The sequence below is a fragment of the Vipera berus genome (assembly GCF_964194415.1).
Source record: "Vipera berus genome assembly, chromosome: 5".
Classification (NCBI taxonomy): Eukaryota; Metazoa; Chordata; class Lepidosauria; order Squamata; family Viperidae; genus Vipera; species Vipera berus.
The window spans coordinates 46,911,631-46,930,648 of record NC_138207.1 but is presented as its reverse complement, the minus strand read 5'-3'; the positions used below and the strand labels follow the sequence as shown (position 1 = coordinate 46,930,648).

The following is a 19,018-nucleotide window of genomic DNA, read 5'->3' as shown; positions in this document are numbered from 1 at the left end:
CACACATTTTTGGAAACTGATTGGCTCACATCATTCTAGGACAGCACTTATGTAACACTGAGCAAAAAGTAAACTTCCATTGTTTGGGGTATAACAAATCCAAGGTTGAATCAAAAGTATTTCATCCAAATACGATCTAACTGTAGTTCTCACCACAGGTAGACCTCAATGTCCGACTGGTATTAGCAACTGTTCAAAATTATGATAGCCCTGAAAAAAATGATTTACAACTGATCCTCATACTTACGACTGTTGCAGTGTCCCTGCAGCCATGTGATCCAAAATTTTGGCACTTGGGAATTGATAGGGTCACATGAAAATTTTCAGTCTTCCCAGTCAGTTTCCAACAAGCAAAGCGAGGGAGAAGCTTGATTTGATTAACAACCACATGATTTAGTTATTTACTGCAAAGGTTTATCTTCTGTTACATGTAACATCTATAAAAAAAATCTGCCTTTAAAGGTTTGAAATAGGTTAAAATCACATATTGTTTCCTTGATCTTTCAACTCTTTGACATTAAGACTAACTTAATTATTTTAGCCTACGAATATACAGTATATCACTCAAATATCAATATTTTATGGGACTAAAACACATGTTTGTGTGTATACATATAAAGTATTCTTAAAGTATAAAAATAAATCTTGCTTTCAAAGTTGTGCATTAACAGCTGAAATTCACCTGAATACAAAGTAGGCATACAATATGTATATATGTATATACACACATACACACACATACAGAGCAATATACATTATTATTACAATAGAACATTATTACAATAATATTCTAGGACAAAATGTTATTTCTTCCTTTAACTGGAGTGGCCTGTTTTGCCATATCTAATTAAACTAGTAGCCATTTGTCACATTGTGTAACTAAAATCAGATGTGTCTTTAATGGAATTCTCTTTCTTGGCATGTCATATGGATTGATGATAAATTTGTACAAACCTGTCATAATGTCAGTCATGTGTCCAGTAGGCATATAAAGTAGCACTTCTTCAAGAACAAAGTGTTGAGATCCGCAACCAACAAACATAAAAGAAGCAACACACAGTGCAAATTATGGCAATCCCCTATAACTTCTATATATGTAGTTTGCTCCATGTTTTCTTCATCCCGCCCCCATCCCCAAACTATGAAGGAGGAACCCTAGCTTCAATCTTGTACTATACTGCAAATATTTTGTAGAGTACGACCAACCTAGAGTTGTGTTTAATAAATTGCTAATTATTTAATGCATTCACTTTTATTTGAACAACTCTTGCCTTTACACTGTTCACACTAGGCACTAGCAAGAGCTGCTATTTAATTGGCTATTATGGTCTGCTTTTCCCTTCTTTGGGCTCAAAAGGATGATGGAAAACAAGAAGCCTCCTCCTTAGTAGTATGATTCCATGGGAGCCAAGGAATAAGAGTGTACAGTGGTGACCTCTATTTACATATCCAAATCCCAAACTGCAGTGTGTGACAGCAGCTCTTGGACTCAATTGCTATCACCATTTGTGCCCAATGAAAATGAAGAAGTAACACAGAATAATATAGGGCAGGATTACACCAAAATTGCTATAATATAGCAATGCCATGTACAAGTTGTAGCAAAATTTAGATTGGTGAGGTCCAGGAAGAGAGCCTTCTCTGTCATCACTCCTACCCTTTGAATATTCTCCCCCCCTCCCCAAGGTGAGGCGGGCCCCACTCTCCTGGCCTTTGGCAGGTATCTGAAGAACTGGCTCTACTGACTTGCTTGAGGTTCACAAAGGAGCATGCAAGCTTGGGGTTGATAGCACATTGAAAACCCTCTGCCCACCTTTTTAATTTAAATTATTCTATTCTTGTTTTAACGACTTCCTATTGATATATATTTATATGTTTTTTATGTTTTAATCAAGATGAGAAATAAGCAAGCAAGCAAGCAAGCTTCTTGGATGAGAAGCAAAACATCTACAAGGAAAAACAAAGTCCCGTTGCCTTTTGAAAAAACACCTTTGGGATGTACACTGCAAAAGTAGCTCTATGAGTGAGATGGGTGATTTCTAAGTTTGATAGATAAATAAATAATAGCAAAATGCATCCTTTCTCGCACCCCAAATGTTAATGTGGTATAGGTAAAGGTAAAGGTTCCCCCGCACATGTGTGCTAGTCGTTTCCGACTCTAGGGGCCGGTGCTCATCTCCGTTTCAAAGCTGAAGAGCCAGCGCTTGTCCGAGGACGTCTCCGTGGTCATGTGGCCGGCATGACTAGACGCCAAAGGCACACGGAACGCTGTTACCTTCCCACCGTAGTGGTCCCTATTTTTCTACTTGCATTTTTACGTGCTTTCGAACTGCTAGGTTGGCAGAAGCTGGGACGAGTAACAGGCGCTTACTCTGTTACGCGGCACTTGGGATTCGACCCGCCAAACTGCCGACCTTCTGATCGACAAGCTCAGCGTCCTAACCCACTGAGCCACCGCGTCCCTAATGTGGTATATTTGTCTGCAAATGTTCATATTTGCTTAAAAGGAGTACCAAGCCTATATGTGTCACCTTTATGCATGGGCAAAGGGCCATTTGAAATAATGGCAGCTAAGCAAGCAGATCAAAACATGGCCACAACCACCCATCTTATACTGAGCACAACATCTGCAAAATCAGAGATGATGCATTTCTCCTTAAAGCAGTGATTTCCAAATCTGGGTAAATTATCCAAAACTGGGCAAAAGTGGTTTTCGTAACAACATACAAACCCATTACCCAATGACAACAGGGACATCAAAATTGACTAAAGGGTTTGACCTATATTGGATAAAAAGCATTTTCTGATAAGCAGTTTTGGGTAATGGGAGGAAAATATTTTGGGAAGTGCTGCCTTAAAGTATGGATAGTAAATAATATTTTGGGCTAGCTGGTATATTTTACTACCAGATCCAGTATTTGTAGAAGTGCTACTGCACAGCAAAGAGGATGAAACTTTGATTTTTATCCAACCTTTATTACTTTATTGTCAAAGCGGCAGGCATACCTAATATTCTTCCCCCTTATTTTCCCTACAACCCTGTGAGCTGAGTTTGGGCTAAGAGTGATTGGCCAAAAGTCACTTTCAAACCCAAGGCTTTGGGAGTAGAGTATCTAGGCCAGGGGTCTGCAACCTTGACAACTTTTAAGACTTGTGGACTTCAGCTCCCAGAATTCCTCAGCCAGCTATGCTGAAGTCCACAAGTCTTAAAGTTGTCAAGGTTGTAGAACCCTGATCTAGGCCAACACTTTCACTATTACACCAAACTGGCTCTTCTTCATTCTTATTCTTCACTGTGAAACATGCTCTCCTCTCCAGTGTGAATCATGTACCAAATTTGTGTTTCGTAATAAGTTTAGGGAGGTGTAGTGAGTATTGCAACAGTGGTACTGTGTTAGGCAAGTTTCCATCAGAGGAAACAGTGTTTAAATTCTGCTCTTGAGGGAAAGTTATTGAACAGATAAATATGCAGAAGACTATAAGCAAAATGCTAATCGCTATCATAAAGGCAGCCAAGACAAGCACATTCAGGCTTATAATGAGAATTGGTCTAACGCCTTACTGTTCACAGAGACAGCTTATTTTCTGAGTACTTAAGTGGAAATTCTGTCCAGTTTTGCAGGGAAATTTGGCCACATTCACATTCTACAAAAGTTGAAGACAAGACAGCGTTTTACATTTCTTGTCACTTCCTCACCTGGAGACTTACAATATGAAAGGAACCCATCATACTGAAAGAAAGAGGAAAGAAAAAAAGAATGCAGACCCAGAAAATATGCTAATCAATTTGGCTCCACCACCTTCACTCCAAGCAGTTACATGGATGCTTCAACTGGATTATCAAACTAACTGTTGTAGGTTAAGAAAATGATGAAGCCTATTGGATTCCTGCTCCCAAATGCTTCTGACTTTAGTTAGACTTGAATATCCTTCAATATACTACCAGGTTACAGGATTGCAAGTAACCCATTGACTGAAAAATCTCCTGATAAATATACTGTATGTAGGAAGGCATGAATCCTGGTAATCACTATGCTGAGAGTTATGCGGCCTCCAAAACTGCCTTACCTAAAGGATTTTATATCCAACAAAAAGGTTTTAAAAACAGTTAGAAAAAGAAGCATACACACAGATTTGTACATCATCATATAGGTACACCAACTATAGAAGAGTGATTCTTGCAAGCAGCGTAGATTCTTTTTTTCTTTGTGTCATCTCTATAGTTTGGACTCCAATTAATACTTTTGTAGTTTACTAGAATACTCCAAACCTCAAATTTTGCTCTAGAAATTTCTAGAACTATAGATGAATAACCCAATTTTAGCAGTTAATTTTTTTTTCATCTGCTTCTGTTTTTTGGAAGGTAAAATTAGATAACAAAATAATCTAGTTCCTATGTTAACATCTCTGCAATGAAATCAATAAAGGTAACAGGAAAGAAATGAGAAACATTTTTCTCAATGTAATATGTCTAATTTAGCTGATGCTAGGGAAAAAAATAGTAACTTTTGTACATACTCTTGAAAACTATTTTGAATCTAACCATTTATTACAACTAAACCACTTTAAACAATTATTAAGAATGAAATATTCTTAATTTGGATTTTACTTTTACTGTTTGGACTGTTGTGTGTTTTGAAAAATAGATTATTAAGAATCTAGTTATGTTTTACTTCAGTCTTTAAATAATTAACCTTGTATATACATAACAATATATGATGTTTTCCATGGTGAGCTTAACATCGATAACAACATTTATTAAAAAGGCTAAAATAATTTCTGGTGATTATTATCTGTACATTTAAATTTTGTTTAGTCACAATCTTTCACTTTTCACATTCTGGAAAAGCAGTGGTCATGTATCCTAGCAAAAGATGTTACATATGTGCATAAGCGTAGTCAGTACCATATGCCTTTTTTAAAAATATCAAACATGCAAAGGAACAAAAATGTCCAAAATATCTGGATTACATCCAGAAATGCCAACTTTGCAACCAATATTTCTCATCCATAACTATGGCACCCTAAGGATACCTGCATACATGCAAATGCTTCTCTAGGATCAGTAATGTAGCAGGGATTGCTTTTTCCTTCCAGTAACAGATTGCTTGGAAATACCAAACATGGCATTGAGAATTCCAATGTTTGTTACAAATTTTTCTGGATGTGGTTGGAAAGAGGCCTAGAAATGCCAGCACAAATACATCACACTTGCTGAATGTGCACACACAACTAATTACAATCTTCAATTATATGTGATATATCCAGGGCTTTTTTTTCCCCATAGAACGCTCAGAACGGCATTCTGGCACCTTTTTTTGCACACACACAAAAAAAACCTGAAGGAAACTGTTCCGGAGAGCCAAATACTCTTCAGGCAGCCAGGTTGCAGAGCAGCAGAATGCATTGCAGCGACAGGCCTTCAGATGGCTCAAATCGAAGGAAATGCAATCCGTACAGGCTAATTTAAAAGTGGGAGGGCCGAGTGTGAACAGGTTGCTTAGCAACCTGCTTAAACAGTCTCTGTAACTTTCAGCTCCCGGTGCCTTGCCTTTTTTAAGCTGGGAAGTTGAAAAAAAGGCTAAAAAGAAGGCAATAGAGTGCTATCAAGGAAAATGTATAGATATAGCCAGCACACGTTTAGGTAACCTTTATTTTTCATACACTGTTCAAATTCTGTTTTAATGCCATGGTGATATACAATCAAATGTAGTCAGTCTTTTTTTTTTTAATCCCAAAGCATCTGATCGTTAAATACAGTATAACAAAGTTTTGGATGATGGAATTATTTTTTATCTAAGGATAACTAATGATAATAGCTCTTAAATCTGTTATTTTGTTTTATTTTTGCACAAAAAATTGTAAAATTTGCATTTGCATTCATTTACAAATAGAATATGTTGTTAAAATGTATCGGTGTTGAAATAATTAGTGCACACATATACCTAAAACCAGTTTATTGCATTTGGCAATTGTACTAAAAAAATCTCATTGTCAACCAATATAATTCATTTAATTTGAAATCAAGTGAAAAATTGATTTAAATTGTTTTATTAAAACAAATTAATGGCAATTCTTTTATAAGAAGTTGCCTCAAACAAAATGAGTTTGACATGCCTGCTCTAGATAGTTGAATGCTCCAAAATAAATTCTAGACCAGGCCTGTACAGGCAGCCTACCAAGCACCCTTGGACAGAGCACAGACTTTTTTTTTTAAAAAAAAAGTAATAAAATCACCACCACTGCCCTGAAAGTCATGTTGCCTAGTGCTTCCATGGCTTACCATGACCACGAACTCCAACACTGTAGATGCTCCAAATCATTGATTAGCCCACCAGCGTTCCTTTGCAGACAACAAAGATTTTTAATTTATCAGTGTGGACCTTTCCCTTCTACAAGTTGCACAGACTTCTTCTAGATTTTCCTCTTGCCTTTCCGAGTTAACTCCTTGGTCTGTCATTGAGCAAGAACTGACTTTGTAGGGAAGCATATTATCATTTGATGTATATTTAACATATGCTCTACCTTTATTTACCGATTATATAATATTTGTATGCAATCCACATGGCAAGGTTTGAGGCAATTTACAATATTTTTAAAATCATAAGATTAAAACATAAAAGCAGGGCTTTTTTTCTCATAGAATGCTTAGAATGGCGTTCCGGCACCCTTTTTTGCACACACAGAAAAAAAGCTTTTGCACAAGCTATGCTATTCCCTTTATTGGCTTTCAAAAGCCTATTGGCTTTCAAAAGCCAATAGGAATTGCTGCTGAGCAAGTCAAAAGACCTGGCCGGCAAACGTTGCACCGGCAAGTTGTCTGCAGCGAAGGTGAGTTGGCAGGAACTTTGCATCCCTCCCTGCTGCCCAACTACACCATCTCAACTAGGTAAGTAAGAGAGGACAAGGAGTGGGAGGTGGGTTCTGCAAAGTCCATGTGCACTCCTTCCTTGTGCTCACCCGTGTCAGCCAGGCTGGTGGCCTACCTGGTGCTGGACCTGTGCCACCGTCACCTCGCCCTGCATGCCTAAGTGGCCGCCCTGCATCGCCTGGCCCGCACCGCCTCCACCACCTGCCCCGCGCAGCCCCGCCATATAGAGCAGGCCCCGCTGCTCCCACAGCACCAGCCGTGCCGGCTCTGGTCCCGGGGGGCAGCCTGCCACCAATACCCCTCACACCCGAGACCACAGCAGCACCGCCCCCCCGCCTCCTGCACCCGCAGAGTTCCGGCACCTTTTTTTTTTTTAAAAAGAAAAAAAGCACTGGTGGTAGACATACCCTGTTAAAGTCAGAGGATACTGGTATTACTCTTCCAAGCCAGCTAAGGCCCAGTCCAAGTCACCTGGGAGAAAATGGATGCAATAGCAATTTATACAGAAATCTTGAATTAAATGAAAAATTGCCACATTTTCAACTCCATTTTCTCTCCAACACAAATGTTCAAGTCTAGGCTTTAATTAGATATTAAGGATCCTAAAATAAAGATCTGTGTACTTTTATCAACTATGATATACCAGGTATACCAGCTATGTACCAAGGAAATACAACTAGTAGTGGTAATAATATTACTCCCCAAATGATTCACAAAAAATACATTGTCTGCAAAAAGCCATGGACATTGTAATCCCTTCCAAAGCTTTATTGAGTTCTAATGATAGCTTCTTGAAGGTGCTGTTGGGCAGCACAACTTGTCCCTTGCATCTCTAAACTCATAGTTCAGTACTAGGAGTAGGTGAGTTCATCCGTAGGTAAGAGAAGAGCCCAGGGTTTTCTCTGTTCAAAATAGCAAGAATTTACCCCAAATTACAGTCATCTCTGAATTGAAATCTCTCTGGTTATCATTGTGTTAGTAAGAATGCCCAAAGTGGTTTGGGAAGAAAAAAAATAATATGAATTCGGGGAACACTGAATACATCTTGAATCAAAAATTAAGATTACCGTAAATTATAGATCTAAGAACATACCTATATAAGGAGCACAGAATGCCAGAATCACAACTTTTAATTTTCCAACAAAGTGCAGTTGTGTGAATTCTTTACATACAATGCAAAAAATTGTGTCTTAGTTATCATTTTCATTAAAAATGCCTGGAAAATAAATCCTTCAAATGATGAGAAAAAAATTGACAGAATAATTGTACAACGCTAGTTCACATGAGTTATTTCATTTGATGGGACAGGAGTAAAGAATGAATACAAATATATTTCCCCTCCCAAATAAATATTTCTTTTTAAAAAAGTAAGACCTGATAAAGTAGACAAATTATTATTTTAATTCTGAATTTCCAATGAAGTACTTTATTGGAATGCATAAATTGTGAACTGACTTAAACATCTGCAATCACTGTGGAATTCAAAGAGGTTATTTTTGATAGAAAGGACAGTGACAAGCCTGATGGGAGCACTTGATTACCCTACCAGTACGTAGAGAACCTAAGGCTACAAGGCCAGAAAAAAGTTAAGGACTCTAGGGCAAGACCTCAGTCATTCTTCTGGGTACAGGAAGAACTAGCTTCTTTTGATGCACAACAATGGTAGAAGTAAAACCATACAATGTTTTTCCTTATTGCTCCTTTGGGGAGAAAAATCACTGATCCATCTTAATATCTTCATTCCCAAGGTTTTAAAGCATGGCACAGTGGAATAGTAAGAATATACTCATAGAGGTAATCTCTCAACTAAGAAACTCCAAACAGCGAGAACTTTAGGTTGGGCACCAAGACCATCCTGAGGTGGAGTTCTGTCAAGACCATTAGAATAGTAGGAGGCCTTGTGCAGAATGAAGACAGAGCCCGTAGCTGTTAATTTCAGCACCAACTAAAATGGACCTAACAATATACATGAAGTACAGATTCAAAGCATCCAAGTACAAATTTACATAAAATAAGTGTCCAACCAGACTGTTCCATATTATCAAGATCTTGGTTCCTGTTTCCCTTTCTTGCTTCAGGCTTCAGCAGTCTTCAGAGAACCATTAACTATGCACTCTCTAAGCAACACCCTTCTGCTCTATTCTTGCTCACTCAGTAAACAATTCTTATCTCTACACAACAGTTGTCACAAAGAAATTAAAAAAGAGAAATAACCCCGTGCCCCTTCTTTCCCACTCCCAATGCAGTCTATATTGTTAATTCTCTATGCTCAAGAGTATGGGGTAAGTCTAGGCCTTCCCTTCATCTTCTCTGTAAAAACAAAAGAAAACAAAAACAAAACCACACAGTAGAGTTAGACTGTTCCACATCCAGGAGCTATTCTGCAGGAAGTGATACGGTAATACCAGGACTAGTTATGAAGGAAGTAGATAACTTCAGGAGATAGTTGAAAATTCTTTTAGCAGGGCTTCCTGGCTAAGAGTGTTGAATGCCAGATTTCGCCGTACATTGATGCTGATGGACCGAACCTGTAGGAGACAGAACATTCATTATAATATTCCTTTCATCATACATTTGGCCCAGTACTCCAGCATTAAGGAGGCCTTGAATAGGCCAGTGTTCAATGCAGTAGACTGTTTTGCGTGGAAGTCCATATTTGTTAGATGCAGTTTGCATTACTACTAGATGAGAAAAATGAGCTTTTGTGGTTATACTGTAGCGTTAGCTGCATAAAAATATCTTTATGAAAAAAAGAAACATAACCCAGTGTCAAGGCTTAGTCTACAAGCCCAGACATGATAAGAAGGCATTCCTATCCTGAGCAACGATGAATTTATCAAATTTTTCCTATACTTTATTTAAGAACAGACACGTATTTTCATTCCTTCCACCAGGTACGTTCCATATAGAGATATTAATTTTTTTCTTCAATCAATTAGTTCCACATGCCTGCCCCTAAATAAAGACATAGATACTGTATGTACCTACAAAGCTATCTAAGAGCAAGCATATTATGGTTCCATTAACAAGGAAAATTCTTATTTGATAGGGATCCTGGAACAAGCAGTGCATACCAATCAAACAACCAGTTTGAATATCTAATAAGCCACTTCATTTGTTAACTCTAAACCATGTCTATCAGTGGTTCATTCATTCAAGAAGTTAATAGACCCTTCAAGAGAAAATAGACTAGAACATAAGTTTTTTTTAAGTGGTCAAAGTCTTAAAAGTTTTGTAAGTTACAGGGTCTGACCTACTTTAAAAGTTAGTTTTGTACAAATGTTTGTATCAATCTTAGTCGTCTCCCAATTTTCATGACTGCAGGACTTTTACAAGCTGTGGGTCAGACTCTTAGTATATGATTATTTCCTGAATTTACCTCCATGTGATTCTGCTCATTTTCCCAAAACTCTGCTTCATCATGCTTAAATGAGGGAATAGAAGGGGAACTCATCAAATTTTCAGATGACACTAAACTGGCAGGAATAGCCAACACCCCAGAAGACAAGCTCAGGATCCAAAAAAATCTTGACAAACATGAACAATGGGCTCCTTGGTGGAGCAGTGGGCTAATGCCTCCTTAAGTAACACCAGCTGCCTGCAATTAGTGCAGGTTCGCATCCCACCAGGCTCAAGGTTGACTCAGCCTTCCATCCTTCCGAGGTAGGTAAAATGAGGACCCAGATTGTTGGGGGCAATAAGCTGACTTTGTAATAATGCCGCTTGGGGTGTGTGTGTGTGTGAAAGCCCTAATAAGCAGGCATATACATAGAATGAAGGCTACTGCTAAGCTTGTAAGCCGCCCTGAGTCTTAGGAGAAGGGCGGGATATAAATGGAATTAAAATAAATAAATAAAAAATAAAAAATAAAATGAATTTTAATGTGGAGAAAAGCAAAGTTTTACATTTAGGCAGGAAAAATCAAAGATACAAGTACAGATTGGGCGAGACCTGGCTCAAAAACAGTAACTCTGAAAGGGACCTTGGAGTTCTAGTGGACAATCACTTAACCATGAGCCAGCAGTGTGCAGCAGCAGTCAAAACAGCTAACACAATCCTGGGTTGTATAAACAGAGGCATAGAATCAAGATCACACAAAGTATTAGTACCGCTTCATAAAACCCTAGTAAGACCATACCTGGAATACTGCAACCAATTTTGGTCACCATACTACAAAAAAGATGTTGAGACCTTGGAAAAAGTTCAGAGAAGAGCAACTAAAATGATCAATGGGCTGGAGACTAAAACATACGAAGAACTGCTGCAGGACTTGGGTTTGGCTAGTCTAAAGAAAAGAAAAAAACAGGCAACATGACAGAAGTATTCCAGTATTTGAGGAGCTGCCACAAAGAAGAGAGGGGGGGGGGGTCAAACTATTCTCCAAAGCACCAGAGGGCAAGACAAGAAACAATGGTTGGAAACTGACCAAAGAGAGAAGCAACCTGGAATTAAGAAGAAACTTTCTAACAGTGAGGACAATTAACCAGTGGAACAGCTTGCCTTCAGAAATCGTGGGCACTCCATCACTGAAGGTTTTTAAGAAGAGACTAGACAGTCACTTGTCTGAAATGGTATATGTTCTTCTGCTTGAGCAGGGGGCTGGACTAGAAGACTTCCAAGGTTCTGTTCTGTTCTGTTCTGTTCCTATTCCTATTCATACTGTAGGTTCCCTGAAATGTGTGACCAAGCAGAGTTTTGGGGAAATGAGCAGAATCACATGGAGGTAAATTCAGGATGAAACCATATACCAAGAGTCTGGCCCACAGCTTGGAAAAGTCCTGCAATCATGGAAATTGGGAGATGACTACGATTGATACAAACATCTGTAAATTGTAAGGAAGAGTGAGGAGGCGGATTTTGCATTTGTCTATTAGACTATCATTCAGCACAGTTTTTATTTATGCTGTTTCTACATTGGTTTTCCTCCTGGGGAGCTCAGAGTGCTTTACGAGAGAACAATTAAAAACAATCTTAAATAAAATCATCACAATAAATGAATAAATTAGAAAAGTACACTTTGTACAAAAAGGTAAACAGCTTTGACCTTATTCAGCAACCTATGTGACAAAATCTTATGGAAATATATATTCTAGAGATTGTGAACCTAAAAGGAAAAAAAAACATTGTAATGGTAAAAAGAGAAGTAAGGTATTTTGTCAGCAGAGGATTACACTGGATCAGCTTGATTCCTTTCTTCTACTCTGAAATTGAACTCAGGAAATGCAATATCAGGAGGTTGTAGCTTTCAGTAAAAGGTTGGCTTGGATGAGGCTAAATTAGTCTCTAGGTAAATAGAGATAAATATTCCTCTATAAATAAATTACCGTATATACTTGAGTATAAGCCGACTCGAGTATAAGCCGAGACCCCCAATTTCACCCCCAAAAACTGGAAAAAGTTATTGACTCGAGTATAAGCCGATCCGCCGTTCTGCAAGCCTCCGCCACCGGCGGAGGCTGGATCCGCGCTCTGCAAGCCTCTGCCGCCAGCAGAGGCTCGATCCGCCATTTTGCAAGCCTGAATACACAGGAATACCCTGTGTGGCCGCGGCTCTCGGGGAAGCCCTGGCTGTCCGCTTCCTCGCTCCACGCTGCCATTCGGGGCCCGCGCGTTCCTCGGGCAAATCGCGGCGCCCAGCAGGCGAGGAAACACGCCCGCTCCAGTCGCCCCCCCTTCCCTCAGGAGACGCGAAGCAAGTGACCGCCCGGAGCTTACCGAGGACTTGCGCGCGGCCGAGGCTTCGGTGCTTCCAGGATCGCGCGCACCTCTCCCAAGCCGCCGCCGTCCGGAGACCTGCCGAAGTTTGGGGAGGTTTGGGGAGGTGCGCGCCTCCCCAAACCTCCCCAAACGTCGGCAGGTCTCCGGACCTCCGCGCCCTGCCTGCCTGCTTCTTTCCGCTGCGGAAAGAAGCAGGCAGGCAGGGCGCGGAGGTCCGGAGACCTGCCGACGTTTGGGGAGGTTTGGGGAGGCGCGCACCTCCCCAAACCTCCCCAAACTTCGGCAGGTCTCCGGACGGCGGTGGCTTGGGAGAGGTGCGCGCGATCCCAGAAGCACCAAAGCCTCGGCCGCGCACAAGTCCTCGGTAAGTTTTTTTGTTGACTGGAGTATAAGCTGAAGTGGAATTTTTCAGCCCAAAAAGTGGGCTGAAAAATTCAGCTTATACTCAAGTATATACGGTAAATTGGTTGATGTTTAATCACCAACTGAAAAATAATGAAAAAGGCTTCCCGGTCCCTCATTTGGGCATACCACACATTGAGAACGAGAGAGAGAGAGAAACATTTGTTGGCAGTGACATGAATTATTCTCAGTGATAAAGAATTGAACTCTTAAGTGTTTATCAGAATAGTTTCTTCAAAGAAACAAAATTTCCATGAATTAGGAAAAACAATGTCCTCATTTTAATCAAAACAAAGGTAAAGCTCTTCATCTAATGAATAAAAGGATATTTAAAAAGTGACAGTGGCCAAAGGGGAAAAAAAGAGAACAGAAGCAGCATATTTGCTCCCTCCTATCCTCAAACACAGCACTTGAGGATAAGAAATGCTTCCCCCCACCTTCTCTTCAGCTTCTTGGATGACAAGTGAAACATCTTCAAAGAAAAACAAGGAAGTCCAATTGCTTCTTGAAAAAAACACCTTTGGGACAACCATGACCTGGATGACTGAGAATCTCCATAATTTAGGAACAGGTTACTATCATGATACAGTATTTTACAAATGAAAAGCATTAATGGTAGCTAGCAGCCATTGTTTTATATTTGCAATGAGGAATATAGGAATAACCTGGGAAGGAATGCCCAATAAAGCACAGGAATAGGTTTGAGTGGAAAAAACATTTTGAAGCGGTGGGGGAATAGGAAACTAAGCTGTGCCTATCAATGAAGGTTTAGTGACGTATCCCCTTGAAGCTGTTTCCCAAAGCAGCACAATTCCTCCTGACTAAAGTGGCTTTTGCAAATGTCAAAAGGTATAAGGGCATCATGCCCAGGCAATTCCTATTGCCACTTCATCTCAGTGAGGTAAATGGCCTCATTTTCATAGTGCAAAGCATCTTGTCAAAATGAATCAAGGCTGCTTGCACAAGTCCAATAAGCAGTCAGTTCTTGGTATGCACAACTTGTGAGAATTGGATATCCTAACAGAGCATTTCAAATTACAGCATAAAGTCTGCTTGGGGAGAAAACATTTTTATTTTTCCTTCATCAATAGATTTATTGTAAAATGCTGATCTAGTAAGCACAGGATATCTCTGCTTTGGAGAAAAGTCTTCATGATAGCTCTCCAAGACTTATCTCCAACTTTCTTCAAGACTTCAAGGAATCCCAAACCAAGCAGAGATAAAACATGTATTTAAATATACTTGCCCACCATCCAACTGAAATCAATAACCAGGCCTCTACAGTGATATAATTCATACATTTTGTGAATATACACGACAGTTTTTGTTGCATTATGGCTGTAACTGTAAGCTGGATCATGAGCCAATTATATGACCCTTTTATGACAAAATTAAAACTCACCAGCTCTTTAAAGAAAGAGGCTTCTTTGTGTTGCTCTGAGTAGCGCTCATATTGGTCAAGCCCATCCTGTAATTTTAAGGTAAGTGTATCATAGTTGGAGCGCACCACTTCCAAAACCTGCAACCCAAAAACACAATGGAAATTAAATGTCAACATGCTAAATACCATTATATCTGAAATACATAACCCCAACATCATACAGTTCTCTACAGGGAACTCAACTCCAAGATTACAAAAGTCTCAAATCTGCTGGGGAAAAAAAAGAACAAATGATTTATTATTTAATTATTAATGAATTAATTAAATTATTTTAATTCAAATAAATAATTCAATTAGATATACAGTCTGTGTAAAAGATGCATTATGTTTTTTATTCCCAATTTGATTTGCGGTCCATGGCATTAGAAATGCCCCCATCCTCATCAATAAGTCTATTGGACAGTAAATTGAGAGGTTAAGGACTCCCAAATTCAGTTTAGCAGATTAAAAGCCTGAAATCCTATGAAGCATCCAACACAACAGAACAAGAATATTTAGAAAAGACAGATCGGAAGATGGAAACTTGGTAAAATGTACTTTTATATTGTCTTTCAAAGGTATGTGGAGATATCCCTACAACTGTTCTTTCTTATTTATGTTCTCCAAGTGCATAATTTCACAAAGGTCTTCTCTAGATGAACCTTTTATCAGAGGCATTGTGAAAGAAAAGCTCAATTGCAGGAGAAAGAGCATTTTAGCACAGTTTCTTGGCATCTATGCTACAATCTTTCAATGCCAGACTGAGAATTGTTTTTAATTGCATTTTTAAAATTGTTCTTTTACTTAATTTTAAGCATATTTTCTGTTTTGTCTGTGTTAATTGCATATTGCTTTGAAATGTCAAAAAAACCTGATGCATAAATATATAATTAACCCCATTTCTAAAATTGCAGAAGTAATTATTTTGCAAAATAATAACCTATCAGTACTCTGATTCAAACATAGTTTGCAAATACCCAGCCCTCTGGCAAAGGCTCTGATCCTGGGAAAGGAGGGGGAAAAAAGGATGATCAAGCGGCAAGGTGGATGGACTCAGTTACAATGGCAATAAGCACAGAAATGGAACAGCTGAAGGTCCAGGTTCAGGACAGATTATCATGGAGAAAATCTATCTATATGGACACTAAGAGTCGGCACTACACTGACAACATATATGCAATCAATCAATCTCATGAAGAGCAACATACAGTAACAGCAGATAGCACCACTATATCTCAGAATGATAGAAATTTATATCTGCTTTCCCTAAGAGATAAGCACAAGAGAAAATGAGACTTCTCAAATTTGGTCACGTAACCTTAAAGCCTGCTTGAGTGAATGCAAATGTCTGCCTCTATTCCAGAATGCCGGATCATGTAGAAAGAAATAATTTTTATAATTTAGGAACCAGCATACTGTAATTAATTTGAAAGAGCTGCTAAATGTCAGCTCCTCCAGGCCCGTAGGTCCTTATTTGCTGACATGAATGTCCAGGAAGTACACGCCTGACCTGAAAAAAAAGTTTAGCCATTTAAGCATCTTCCAGTTTCCTACCATGCCATTCTCTGTCGAGCAGCAGTTACTGATAAAAGGAATACATGTACAAATATATCCAGACTCCTCTACTCTTGTCATAGAATTCAACAGGATATTGCCAAATAGAATTTGCTGCCTAATCCCCACACAGCACACCATTTCCAAAACAATGCACAGACACAAAGAAATGAATAAAAGTTGATACACTGCAAGATTACTTTTGAATAGTTTGTCAACAATCCTTGGTGGAGCAGTGGGCTAATGCCTCCTTAAGTAACACCAGCTGCCTGCAATTAGTGCAGGTTCGCATCCCACCAGGTTCAAGGTTGACTCAGCCTTCCATCCTTCCGAGGTAGGTAAAATTTATTTATTTTATTTTATTTTTATTACATTTATATCCCGCCCTTCTCCGAAGACTCAGGGCGGCTTACAAGCTTAGCAGTAGCCTTCATTCTATGTATATGCCTGCTTGTTAGGGCTTTCACACACACACCAAGCGGCATTATTACAAAGTCAGCTTAATTGCCCCCAACAATCTGGGTCCTCATTTTACCTACCTCGGAAGGATGGAAGGCTGAGTTAACCTTGAGCCTGGTGGGATGCGAACCTGCACTGATTGCAGGCAGCTGGTGTTACTTAAGGAGGCATCAGCCCACTGCTCCACCAAGGCTGAGGACCCAGATTGTTGGGGGCAATTAAGCTGACTTTGTAATAATGCCGCTTGGGGTGTGTGTGAAAGCCCTAACAAGCAGGCATATACATAGAATGAAGGCTACTGCTAAGCTTGTAAGCCGCCCTGAGTCTTTGGAGAAGGGCAGGATATAAATGGAATTAAAATAAAATAAATAAATAAATCCTGCTGCAGGAGAATATGCTGCCCGCTTTGCAAGCAGGCTCATTTAATTCGGTTGTCAGTTTTATTGGCAATGAAAAAATTACCCAGCAAAAACCACTATGCCTAAATTCAATTGACCATTTTCTTGCATATCTGCTGAGACTGTGATAGGAATAGGAATAGTAACTTACAGTGAAATGCAACTACCCATGAGAGACTAAGCATAATAAATAACAATTCTCCACCAAACAATAAAATAGCAGGCTATCACCAGAAGTTCCATGAATCACATCTCTGTCCATTTGTCAAAGAGAGGGCTTTGGATAATAAGCAATAAGCCAGAGAGCGGAGGGAAAATAGATCTAAAAGGTCAGGGGAACTCTGGCAGAACTCTTCTGGAGTTATCCTTTAAGGCTACAAACTGGCATGGCATGGCAGGCATATGGATGGTACCGTATTTTCCGGTGTATAAGACGACTGGGTGTATAAGACGACCCCCCAACTTTTGAGATGATTTTCAAGATTTTTTGTCTTATACGCCGGAAAATCAGCAAGCCCGGGAAGGCACGGCCTCCCCTCTCACTGTGGAGGAAGCAGGGCAGGCTGGCGTCTGGCGGGAGCCGGCAGGGCAGTCCTGCGCACGCACGCGCACCCTGGCTGTTAAGGAGCGTGTGCAGGACTGCCCTGCCGGCTCCCGCCAGACGCTCTTCCCTCTTGAGGCAGCATTGCTCCCCGGCTCCTAAGGAGTCCTCGGGGATGCTGCCTCAAGAGGGAAGAGCGTCGGGCGGGAGCCAGCAGGGCAGTCCTGCACACGCGCGCACTCCCCGGCTGCTAAGGAGTGCTCCTTAACAGCTGGGGAGTGCGCGCATGCGCAGGACTGCCCTGCTGGCTCCCGCCAGACGCCAGCCTGCCCTGCTTCCTCCACAGTGAGAGGGGAGGGCGTGCCTTCCCGGGCTCGCTGATTTTCCGGCGTATAAGACGACTGGGCGTATAAGACGACCCCCCAACTTTTGAGGTGATTTTCATGGGTTAAAAAGTCATCTTATACGCCGGAAAATACGGTACATAAGGTTAAAGTTTAATGTTGATTTTAGAAACCACTTTATTAGGTCAGCCATTTTGAGAATTTGGAATACTGTAAACATGAGACTATGCCCAAAACAAAACATATTATAGAAAAGGGTCAGACAAAAATAGTTATGGTACGCAGATTTATTGGAATACTCCACAGATGATACTAAATTAAAACCCAGAGAATACCCAGAACTAGGTTTCAATGGCCAATGGTTTTCGTATTTGCAACTCACAGAGAGGTGTAAAGTTGGTAAGAAATTGTACAATTTCAAACATGATAAAACTATCTTTGACATGAAAACGTGTACAAATGATGACCACCTTATCACTAAAATATATAAACTTTTGTTAAAATCAGAAACAGAAGATGAATTATTTAAAAACTGTATGACAAGCTGGGCAAAAAAAATTCAATATAACATACCAATTGATCAATGGGAAAATATGTAGATAAAGTAACTGAAATTTACCTTATGCTTTAACCTCAAAGTGAATTGCTATAAAATGATATATAGATGGTATTTATCCCCAGATACAATGGCTAAAATGTACCCCCAAATTAGTTGCTGGAAATGTCAGAAAATGTTGGTGGAATCTTTTATCACCTTTGGTGGATTTGTAAAAGTGCTAAACAATTTTGGATGGAAATTAGTAAGGTAATTTAAAAAAAAGAACATTAATATACAATTTAGATTACAAACCTTTTTGTTAGGGTCTATGGAGAAAACAGGAAAAAAATTGCATGTGATTGGTGTTTTATTGTTATATATGATAACAACAGCATAACTTTTATATGCTTAGGGTTGGAAAGGATCCTACGACACCCACAACAGGGGAATAGTTAATAAAGGTGACAGAACTGGCAATGGAGGCCAAGTTAATAGCCCTTGTGAGAGAAAAGTCACTGAAGAAATTCATCTAAAATTAGAAGCCCTCAGTGGACATTTTGCAGGAGATGGAAAAACATAAAACTGACATATGGATTTGATGATTCTTAAATTTAAAAAAGAGAAAAGAGGTTTTTTTAATTTCCCTTTTCTTTTTTGTGGAAAATAGACATTTTAGTATAGTCTTAAACTAAGAATTGAATGTAAGTGTTCCTTTATATTCTTGAAAGAAGACATCAGTAGTCATTCTTTGTGTTTACATTTGTGTTATCTTT

General features: G+C 39.5%; 1 protein-coding gene across 1 annotated transcript in view; it reads right to left on the bottom strand.

The window, feature by feature from the left end:
* Window positions 1-7,983: 7,983 nt before the first annotated feature.
* The window catches only part of ARMH3 (armadillo like helical domain containing 3), a 161,794-nt gene continuing 150,759 nt past the window's right edge, over window positions 7,984-19,018 (bottom strand). The window contains exons 25-26 of the mRNA XM_081328954.1: window positions 14,394-14,510; window positions 7,984-9,399 (exon numbers count right to left, since the gene is read on the bottom strand). Of these exons, the coding sequence (XP_081185080.1) occupies window positions 9,307-9,399; window positions 14,394-14,510 (210 nt within the window). The 3' untranslated portion in view covers window positions 7,984-9,306. The remainder of the gene's footprint in view (window positions 9,400-14,393; window positions 14,511-19,018) is intronic.